At 39.7% G+C, this 12068-nt stretch overlaps 1 protein-coding gene across 6 annotated transcripts in view; it reads left to right on the forward strand.

The window, feature by feature from the left end:
• Positions 1-12068, forward strand: part of DCLK1 (doublecortin like kinase 1) — a 487270-nt gene that overhangs the window by 206741 nt on the left and 268461 nt on the right. For all 6 annotated transcript variants that reach the window (XR_013224066.1, XM_077298215.1, XM_077298213.1 and 3 more), the window contains exon 5: positions 10130-10246. Coding sequence is in view for 5 of the 6 variants with exons in the window: in XM_077298215.1 (XP_077154330.1) it covers positions 10130-10246 (117 nt within the window). In the remaining variant the exon portion in view is untranslated. The remainder of the gene's footprint in view (positions 1-10129; positions 10247-12068) is intronic.

A 12068-nucleotide genomic window follows, 5' to 3' on the forward strand; every position in this document is an offset into this window, starting at 1 on the left:
CTGGAGGTGCCAGAATTCTAATGGCACAGGACCAGCCCTGAACACAAGCTGACACAGATCACTGACATCCCACTGGTAGCTGATACAGTGCTAAACACACCAAAGGCACAGACAGAGCAGTAGCGTATCCACCCACACATACACCAAACACAAGTGACACTAGCATGCCCGAATGCTTTGCTAAAAGCTCTTTATGCGCCTGGCTCCACTCCAACCACTCACGCCCAGTCAGACGGGGCGTTGCCCATGGGCCAATCCGGACCTGCACATCACCAGAGCCAAAAACATCCGAGCACCAATGACAAGGCGCCACATCACGGACATGCTCAGTAAGGTAATTTCTGAACTTAGACTCCAGAGAGCCACCAGTAACCACACATATTACAGGAGCCTTAGCAAGATGCTGGGACCAACGTCTGCGCTAAGCAGCAGACCCAGCGGCCGGACCTAAATGTCAGCCAGAGCAACAAACAGTGCCTGCGATACATCCAACCCGGCAGGGAAGTCCTGGCCTCTAACAGTCAGTCAGTTAAACTTAGACTATGCCCTTAATTTCAAGGTGATTAACATAGTGATTTTATATTTAAAAGAGGATCTGTCAGCAAGTGAAAAGTGGGTAGTTGTTTCTCTTACTTTATTCCTGATGCTCCGCTGAGTAGTCCTATTCTTCTTTTTTTAATCCACCATACAGTTCAAGACATATGGGCTTTTTTATTTACTGCTACTTTTTAAGGTCTTTACAAAGGGGGCGTGGCTAACAGTGTAATAATGTAATAATGCCTGAACACACGCCCCCGGATGATCCTGTGAGCCACGCCCCCTTAGTACATATCATAAACATTATCCGCAAAGAAAAAGGCCCATATCTCTGGAACCATATGACAAATTTAAAGACAACAATAAATTAAATATTTATGGAAGCAACCAGAATAAAATAAGTGCAAAAAAATGGCCTATTTTGAGATGGTCGCAGTTCCCCCTTAAGGATATAATGTTATTGTCAGTGAGATTTAAGACAATGCAAAATCTTGATAGAATTCTTGGACCCTTAATTGCAGTAATTGTACAGGGTCTTTTTATGCCTTCAGCTTCAGAAATATAAAATATCTTTCTGATGCATAAAAAGAAAAAAAAAACTACAAAACCCCAGACCTCTGTCTTCTATGTTAGATGTACACAGACTAAATTCCACGGTAATATATAAATTGATTTTAATAGCAATCACACCTGAAAAACACAGGATGTTTCATCCATACACAGGAGACGTCTCGTAGCACTGGACGCATCTTCATTCATTTCCGGCTTTTTGGCACCTTTGTGTATTACATCTAACAACCTTGATTAACAATTTTCCACCACTGACGCAGGCACGGCGGCTGGGTGCCCATAGCTGCAGAATCAAAGCTTGTGTTGATGATGTTTGATTATTTTAATTACGCCGCGTTGTAGTGTTCACAATCAATTAGCATTTCAAATAGGTGCGTACGTTTTACATAAAGCAGCCACACTTGTGGAGGTCACTAGAAATTACTGGAAATCTAAATTGGGATTAAGTTGACTGGCTACGCTACACCATGTCTTGGAAATCATTCCGATATCTAGTTTTTATCTTAACCCTCACCTCCCTGCTGGTTCAGTGTCTGCAGTGCTAACATATTCAGGTATTCTTTACACTTGGCACAGATGAAGAAAAAATGCATTTTGCAATAGAGGCAAACTCTTGTGCCTCAAACCAAAATGATGTCATTTGCTTCTGCCCTGTCTGCCATTTCATCCCCAAATTATTGATATGCACATGGGCGAGGACTAGAGCTGGAGTGACAGAAGCTTCAGATCTATCATAGCTCTTCAGTCTCATTTGCATATACATTCAGACACTGATTTCTCAGTAATGGAGGAACGGACTGGCCATGTTAAAGTGTTGCTGGACTTGTCTTTGAAAGAGCTACATGCACATATAAATAGTTTAGGGGATGAAATTCTGCTGACAGATTCTCTTTAACCAGTGATATACATATAGTAAGTAAGACTACAACACAGGGCATCATAAATATTAGATAATAAGAAGAGTATATTATTAATAATATAAGTAATAGTGTAAAACATGAAGATTTTCTAATTTTCTTATGTAGCCTCTAACAAGCAAGATGGAGTAAGATATGTTAATAATAATGGAATATTATTAGTAATAAAAAAAATAAGTAATGTAAAATATCAAGCTGTTCTCATTTTCTTTTGTAGCCCTTAACAAACAATATAGAATAATAATATATAGTAACAACAATAGTATATTATTAATAATACAAAAAATAAGTAATAATGTAAAATAAGAAGCGGTTCTAATTTTCAATCAAACAATCAACAACAATCTAACAATCAAAAAATAATATTAATAATAATAACAATAAACATAATGACGCAATGTGCAATTTTTTTCTAAAATCATCCTTGGGGAACTGACGTTGATACAACCTTGACTTAGCAGGTCTTTTTTATAGATTTTATTGATTGGTTTAGCTCATAATATATTTAGCATTGCAAATACTAATAGAAGTACAACCAAGTCATCCCCTGGCGCAGCATAGAGCAAGCCTGGTGCCAGAGCCAAGTATGCTGCGCTCCTTATGCTGTTGGTCTAATCAGCAGTGAATTAGATAAATATGATTTACGGGGGCCATGTCTGTCCTTGAAGGCGAACGTCTGTTCTTCAGTAGTAGAACATGTGATTCATATAATCCCCGGCATTTTATAAATCATTTCTTCAGCTATTCTGTAACATCCACTCTGACACGGAAGATCAAGCATCTTTACTAGATGTTCTGTGAAATGGATGGTGGATTCAGATTTCCTGGAGTTGTACGGACGTTTGTACACTTCAAAAGCATTTAGCTCTTTTACTTTTGTGTTTTCACCATTTTATGTTATTAACTGTTATTCTTATTTTACTATCCTACTTGTATAATAGCAGATGTGAAATGTAGAAGATAGGTAGGAATAAGATCACCTGACAAATGATTGAATTAAATTACCATGGATCTACAACCTCTTTTGTTAAATTTGTATCCTAAAAATAAACTGAGATTGGGATGTTCCGCTTTTGGGATCTTTGGTGATCAACAGCAACCTGTTGGGGAACCTGGCAACAAGTGTTCAGTTTTGCTGCAGTGCCTCCGCAGGGAAAGTAAAGCATTACATGCCATACAGGTGCTTCTGACAAAATTAGAATATCATCAAAAAGAAAATGTATTTCCGTTCTTCAATACAAAAAGTAAAACTCATATATTATACAGAGTCATTACAAACAGAGTGATCTATTTCACATGTTTATTTCTGTTAATGTTGATGATTATGGCTTACAGCCAACGAAAATCCAAAAGTCATTATCTCAGTAAATTAGAATACTTTATAACACCAGCTTGAAAAATTATTTTGAAATCTTAAATGTTGGCCTACTGAAATGTATGTTCAGTAAATGCACTCAATACTTGGTTGGGGCTCCCTTTGCATCAATTACTACATCAATGCAGCGTGGCATGGAGGCGATCAGCCTGTGTTATGGAAGCCCAAGCTGCTTTGATAGCAGCCTTCAGCTCATCTGCACTGTTGGTCTGGTGTCTCTCAACTTCCTCTTGACAATACCCCATAGATTCTCTATGGGGTTAAGGTCAGGTGAGTTTGCTGGCCAATCAAGCACAGTGATACTGTTGTTTTTAAACCAGGTATTGGTATTTTTGGCAGTGTGAACAGGTGCCAAGTCCTGCTGATGAATTAAATTTCCATCTCTAAAAAAGCTTGTCGGCAGAGGGAAGCATGAAGTGCTCCAAATTTCCTGGTAGACGGCTGCTCTGACTTTGGTCTTGATAAAACAAAGTGGACCTACACCAACAGTGATACGGCCCCCCAAACCATCACTGATTGTGGAAACTTCACACTAGACCTCAGGCAGCTTGGATTGTGGCCTCTCCACTCTTCCTCCAGAATCTGGGACCTTGATTTCCAAGCATTGCGGCTTTAAGTCTCCTCATCTCGACATGCTTATCATGTCACTCTCCGCAAGGAGAAACGATACTTCTTGGATCCCGTTCAGGCGCCTCTCACCTTGCCAAACCAGATCTCCACTTTACACTGACGAGGGGCAGTAACCCTAAACACAGTGTCTGCAAATTGAGATTTGGTTTGGCTCTTATCCTAAGTCATGTGACAAGGCTCTTTAAAGGGTCGACATTGACTGTTAGGATTCCTACTTCCAATAGGTGGCATTCGAGTTCTAGTCCTCTTCCTCTCTGAAGAGACAATTTGCAAATGAAATGCTAAATTTACTTTAATCTGAAAACAACAGCTTGGACCACTGAGCAACAGTCCAGATCATTTTCTCCTTGGCCCAGGTAAGACGCTTCTGTTGTCTATTGGTCATGAGTGGCTTGACACAAGGAATGCGACACTTGTAGCTCATGTCCTGGATACATCTGTGTGTGGTGTCTCTTGAAACAATGTCTCCAGCAGAAATCCACTCCTTGTGAATCTTCCCCAAATTTTTGAATAGCCTTTTCTTAACAATCCTTTCAAGGCTGTGGTTATCCCGGTTGCTTGTGCACCTTTTTCTACCACACTTCTTCCTTCCACTCAACTTTCCATTAATATGCTTGGATACCACACTCTGAACAGCCAGCTTCTTTAGTAATGATCTTTTGTGGCTTACCCTCCTTGTGGAGTGTGTCAATGACTGCCTTCTGGACATCTGTCAAGTCAGCAGTCTTCCCCATGATTGTGGAGCCTACGGAAACAGACAAGGATAAGGGACCTTTTTAACGCTTAGGAAGCCTTTGCAGGTGTCTTTTGTTAATTATTCAAATTTACTGAGATAATGACTTTTGAGTTTTCATTGGCTGTAAGCCATAATCATCAACATTAACAGAAATAAAGACGTGAAATAGATCGCTCTGTTTGTAATGAATCTATATAATATGAGTTTCACTTTTTGTATTGAACTGAAAATAAATTTACTTTTTGATGATATTCTGATTTTGTGAGAAGCACCTGTAGGTCGCTCACCCCTAAAGTCAGTCCTGACAATATATTTTATCAACTGGGCAAAGTTTTTAGAAAGGCGCATCCTGTCATGCTCTTCAGAGAAATTAGGACAGTGCTGTTACTCACATGGTTACAGATTTAGATTAAAATATTTCATAATTAAATAACTTTGTAGTTGAGATGTTCTGATTAATTTATGTTAATTCATCCTTTAGGGAGTAAAATCACAGTCTGCAGTGGGCAGATAGTCTGGACTATGATTTACTTGATTATAGATATTGACTAAAGAATTTGAAGCCATCATCAGATAAAAATGCAATCAAGATAATATTGTAATTTAAAGGCCTTTTCATTTCATAATTTCCCTTGTGCTTTGTATGTGCCAAAGCAAATTATATTTTACAGGTCTATATTGCCAATATTATTATTATTATTATTATTATTATTAAATAACTTTTTCAGGTTACTGTCTATACAGTTGACAGAATCTAAAATGTAGACTGAATGTACAGCTGATCAATGTGTATTAGTAGTATTTTTATTAAAATAGGAACTATAATTACTGCTCGTGTTTGTGACATTCTGTTATTGTCACAATTGCAATTTTTTTTTTACAACGCACAGTATCTGCAAGGCTCCAAGCCAAAATAACCTTTCCTTCCTTCTTGTACCTTTGGATATAGTTGAGGAAATAAAATAGAAAATGCCAGTCACTAGCGCTTTTAGGAAGCACAAGGTATTTATTAATAGTCTAAAATAATTCATTTTGATGTCCACTCTTCTTCAGATAAAAGACCTATAATTTTATCTAAAGAAGAGCGGCCATGTCTTGAAAGGTGTTATTTTAGACTATTAATAAATACCATTTTAATATATACTTATTTTAGAATATTAATTATTTTAATTGTTAATTAATATATTATTATTATTTTTACGGTAATTATTTATTTTATTTTATTTATTACATTAATTTATTGAAATGACTGGTTAGCAAGAGCTCATTATCCCAAACTAAATTCTTGAACCAGATGATAGAAGATTAATAATGAACACAAAAGATTAGGAGGGCACCAAACCAATGGGAGATATCAATCCTGTAGCATGTCAAAGAACAACTGTGTAAAACAGAGAAGAGAAAGATGCATAGAATAGGGATCACCAATAAAGATTAATGCTTTATTAATACACACTAATACAAAAACTCAAAGCACATTAAAAACATCTAAAATATTAGCACAACATCAATGCCAATATTAGGGCTATGTCCTGCATATCCTCCCCTCTCTACCACAATGAATATGACTAATTCAAAAATACTAACGGCACCAAGTCAAGGGATGCAGGCAAAAATTAAAAAAAAAAATTATGTATGACCTGCTGAAGCACTATTGGTGCACCTTCCTGCCCTCCTTTTTTCCTCCCCTCTCCTCCCATGTTATTCTGCCGCCCGGTGCCTCCGGATCTTTGTGCTCTCCTTGCCTTCTACCGGGTATTCAGCCTTGTCCATTGAAGTAACACTACAATACTGCTCCAGCTATTGGTATCTTGGCAGAAATTATTTCTCTCATCTGGGCATTTTACTTATGTTCATTTTTTGTATCTTACTGTGTTCTTCAGCCAGGCTTTGTTATACTCACAGTATATTCAGAGGTCTGTGACATATATTTTCCATGGGCATTATCAATTATTATATGGCGGCCATTTCTTGCATGGGTGCACTGTAGCAGGTCATACAGTACAGACCAAAAGTTTGGACACACCTTCTCATTTAAAGATTTTTCTGTATTTTCATGACTATGAAAATTGTACATTCACACTGAATGTATCAAAACTATGAATTAACACATGTGGAATTATATACTTAACAAAAAAGTGTGAAACAACTGAAATTATGTCTTATATTCTAGGTTCTTCAAAGTGGCCACCTTTTGCTTTGATGACTGCTTTGCACACTCTTGGCATTCTCCTGATGAGCTTCAAGAGGTAGTCACCGGGAATGGTCTTCCAACAATCTTGAAGGAGTTCTCAGAGATGCTTAGCACTTGTTGTCCCTTTTGCCTTCACTCTTCGGTCCAGCTCACCCCAAACCATCTCGATTGGGTTCCGGTCTGGTGACTGTGGTGGCCAGGTCATCTGGCGTAGCACCCTATCACTCTCCTTCTTGGTCAAATAGCCCTTACACAGCCTGGAGGTGTGTTTGGGGTCATTGTCCTGTTGAAAAATAAATGATGGTCCAACTAAACGCAAACCAGATGGAATAGCATGCTGCTGCAAGATGCTGTGGTAGCCATGCTGGTTCAGTATGCCTTCAATTTTGAATAAATCCCCAACAGTGTCACCAGCAAAGCACCCCCACACCATCACACCTCCTCCTCCATGCTTCACGGTGGGAACCAGGCATGTAGAGTCCATCCGTTCACCTTTTCTGCGTCACACAAAGACACGGTGGTTGGAACCAAAGATCTCAAATTTGGACTCATCATACCAAAGCACAGATTTCCACTGGTCTAATGTCCATTCCTTGTGTTCTTTAGCCCAAACAAGTCTCTTCTGCTTGTTGCCTGTCCTTAGCAGTGGTTTCCTAGCAGCTATTTTACCATGAAGGCCTGCTGCAAAAAGTCTCCTCTTAACAGTTGTTGTAGAGATGTGTCTGCTGCTAGAACTCTGTGTGGCATTGACCTGGTCTCTAATCTGAGCTGCTGTTAACCTGCGATTTCTGAGGCTGGTGACTCGGATAAATTTATCCTCAGAAGCAGAGGTGACTCTTGGTCTTCCTTTCCTGGGGCTGTCCTCTTGCGAGCCAGTTTCTTTGTAGCGCTTGATGGTTTTCGCCACTGCACTTGGGGACACTTTCAAAGTTTTCCCAATTTTTCAGACTGACTGACCTTCAGTTCTTAAAGTAATGATGGCCACTCGTTTTTCTTTACTTTGCTGCTTTTTTCTTGCCATAATACAAATTCTAACAGTCTATTCAGTAGGACTATCAGCTGTGTATCCACCAGACTTCTGCTCAACACAACTTATGGTCCCAACACCATTTATAAGGCATGAAATCCCACTTATTAAACCTGACAGGGCACACCTGTGAAGTGAAAACCATTCCCGGTGACTACCTCTTGAAGCTCATCAAGAGAATGCCAAGAGTGTGCAAAGCAGTCATCAAAGCAAAAGGTGGCTACTTTGAAGAACTTAGAATATAAGACATAATTTCAGTTGTTTCACACTTTTTTGTTAAGTATAAAATTCCACATATGTTAATTCATAGTTTTGATGCCTTCAGTGTGAATGTACAATTTTCATAGTCATGACAATACAGAAAAATCTTTAAATGAGAAGGTGTGTCCAAACTTTTGGTCTGTACTGTATATAAAAATATATATTTTTTTTGCCTGCATCCCTTTACTGTTAGTATTTTTGTATTAATCATATTCATTGTGGTAGAGAGGGGAGGATATGCAGGACATAGCCCTAATATGGGCATTAATGTTGTTGTAATATTTTAAATGTTTTTAATGTGTTTTGTGCTTTTGTATTAGTGTGTATTAATAAAGCATTAATTTTTATTGGTGATCCCGGTTCTATGCATGTTTCTCTTCTCTGTTTTAGGCCGGGGTCACACTAGCATATAACACGGACGAGTGCTATGTGAGAAAACATCGCATAGCACTCGGACCAGTATAAATCTATGGGGCAGCTCACATCTGTGATTATTTTCTCACGCCGAATGGGCATGTGAGAATAATCGCAGCATGCTGCGACTGGCACCGAGACTCGGCCGAGTCTCAGCTCACTTGCACCCATACAAGCCTATGGGTGCGAGTAACACAGCGCACATCTCTTGGATGTTGGATACATTACTTTTCAAACGGAACCTATCAGTCTATTCATGCTGAACAAACCACGGGCGGCATGAATCAACGTCTGGTTGCACGATTATGCTTGTATGTTTTTCTCTGCAGCGTTTTAGAGAAAACATAGTTTGAAGATCCGGCCAGGGACCATCGGCCGATGGCTAGAATCTCCCCACTCTCCTCATGGTAACTGACAGCTATCTCCCATGTTTGAACATAGGGAGGGACCTGTCAATCATCTGGGGTCATGCGGGGAGAATACTGCCGGGGACTGCATCGAAATCTTCATACTATGTTTTCTCTGATATCTGCAGCATTTAAACGAAAACAATAGCTGGGTGCAATCATGCTGCGAGGTTCTGTCATTGGGCGGCAGGAATCCAGTGACAGTTTCCCTTTAATGTGTGATAGGTGTCCATCTTGTAGAAGAGCGTAGACCACCCTGGGAGGTTGGTGAAGGAGGAGGAGGCGCTATTGTTAACTATGGCTAGAATTACAGTTTTCACCTATGTATTTTATTTTATGGAATAATGTCTACATGCTTTCGGATATTTTTTATGGAGCATTTAATTTATTGGGCAAATGTTATCGTCCATGAGTAAGGATGGGTAGCAGCACACCGTGTTCACCAATAAATGAATCTAGGCTTCAGACACAAACTGAATTGTTAACCATCCCCCTAAATTCTGCGCTATTGATGCAGCTCGAGTACATGGCCAATAGATGGTAGATTTTCTTCATTAGTTGCAATGCCAGTCAATAAATTCTGTAGGCTCTGAACATACTGAATGTCATGTTTACTTGATGACCACATCTTCCGTGAAACTCTTCTGTTCTATAGATCTCTCTGCCACATTACGTTGTAAACATCAATTCACTAAGTTCACCTGTATTATTACAGGGTATGGGTACTAAGCTCTGTGATGGGACGTTGATCCAGGGAAATAGTCTGATTGTTGTATGTGGAGTAAGGAGAGAATATTCCCCTAGTATGGTGCAATTAACATTTGTCTCATTTAGGTTTTTGCCTTCCTCTGGATCAACATGTTAGGGTATAAGTCGAACTTGATGGTCATATATATGTCTTTCCTCCATAAACCTATGAAACCGTACAAATATATTTTGTGTTTTTCCTCTAGTGCATTACATTTTGTCTTGTATTTAACATCACTTTCCCCTTATAACCCCTGAAATGACCCCTTAGAAAGACAAAGAATGCATTTCAAGATGCCTTTTATTTCTTTCAGAGTGTCGGGTTGTGAAATCTACATCATATACCAAGCTTCCTAATATACCACGCAGGAGTACAACCAAGAGTCCAGGACCTTCCAGACGCAGCAAGTCCCCTGCATCAACCAGTTCGGGTACATGTCTACGAATTCTTGGCACATGTTGTCTATATGTTTACCATGATTATATTTTTTGCATTTAAATGTGTGATTTACCTTTGGAATAGAAAGTATCATTTTGTTCCCTTTTAGAGTGTTTTATGATTTACAGTGCCTACAAGTAGTATTCAACCCCCTGCAGATTTAGCAGGTTTAATAAGATGCAAATAAGTTAGAGCCTTCAAACTTCAAACAAGAGCAGGATTTATTAACAGATGCATAAATCTTACAAACCAAAAAGTTGTTTGTTGCTCAGTTAAATTTTTATAAATTTTAAACATAAAAGTGTGGGTCAATTATTATTCAACCCCTAGGTTTAATATTTTGTGGAATAACCTTTGTTTGCAATTACAGCTAATAATCGTCTTTTTTAAGACCTGATCAGGCCGGCACAGGTCTCTGGAGTTATCTTGGCCCACTCCTCCATGCAGATCTTCTCCAAGTTATCTAGGTTCTTTGGGTGTCTCATGTGGACTTTAATCTTGAGCTCCTTCCACAAGTTTTCAATTGGGTTAAGGTCAGGAGACTGACTAGGCCACTGCAACACCTTGATTTTTTGCCTCTTGAACCAGGCCTTGGTTTTCTTGGCTGTGTGCTTTGGGTCATTGTCTTGTTGGAAGATGAAATGATGACCCATCTTAAGATCCTTGATGGAGGAGCGGAGGTTCTTGGCCAAAATCTCCAGGTAGGCTGTGCTATCCATCTTCCCATGGATGCGGACCAGATGGCCAGGCCCCTTGGCTGAGAAACAGCCCCACAGCATGATGCTGCCACCACCATGCTTGACTGTAGGGATGGTATTCTTGGGGTCGTATGCAGTGCCATCCAGTCTCCAAACGTCACGTGTGTGGTTGGCACCAAATATCTCGATCTTGGTCTCATCAGACCAGAGAACCTTGAACCAGTCAGTCTCAGAGTCCTCCAAGTGATCATGAGCAAACTGTAGACGAGCCTTGACATGACGCTTTGAAAGTAAAGGTACCTTACGGGCTCGTTTGGAACGGAGACCATTGCGGTGGAGTACGTTACTTATGGTATTGACTGAAACCAATGTCCCCACTGCCATGAGATCTTCCCGGAGCTCCTTCCTTGTTGTCCTTGGGTTAGCCTTGACTCTTCGAACAAGCCTGGCCTCGGCACGGGAGGAAACTTTCAAAGGCTGTCCAGGCCGTGGAAGGCTAACAGTAGTTCCATAAGCCTTCCACTTCCGGATGATGCTCCCAACAGTGGAGACAGGTAGGCCCAACTCCTTGGAAAGGGTTTTGTACCCCTTGCCAGCCTTGTGACCCTCCACGATCTTGTCTCTGATGGCCTTGGAATGCTCCTTTGTCTTTCCCATGTTGACCATGTTTGAGTGCTGTTCACAAGTTTGGGGAGGGTCTTAAATAGTCAGAAAAGGCTGGAAAAAGAGATAATTAATCCAAACATGTGAAGCTCATTGTTCTTTGTGCCTGAACTACTTCTTAATACTTTAGGGGAACCAAACAGAATTCTGGTGGGTTGAGGGGTTGAATAATAAATGACCCTCTGAAATAACTTTTCCCAATTTAAAAAAAAAATAAACAAAGAAATAACATTCTTTTTTGCTGCAGTGCATTTCACACTTCCAGGCTGATCTACAGTCCAAATGTCACAATGCCAAGTTAATTCCAAATGTGTAAACCTGCTAAATCTGCAGGGGGTTGAATACTACTTGTAGGCACTGTATATAATTTTTGGGGTACAGTTAATGGTGACATTTTCAACATGAATCCTCAGCAGTCAGACATATTTGATCCCTGATGGATATTTTCTATCT

The sequence above is a fragment of the Ranitomeya variabilis genome, chromosome 3 (assembly GCF_051348905.1).
Source record: "Ranitomeya variabilis isolate aRanVar5 chromosome 3, aRanVar5.hap1, whole genome shotgun sequence".
Taxonomy (NCBI): Eukaryota; Metazoa; Chordata; class Amphibia; order Anura; family Dendrobatidae; genus Ranitomeya; species Ranitomeya variabilis.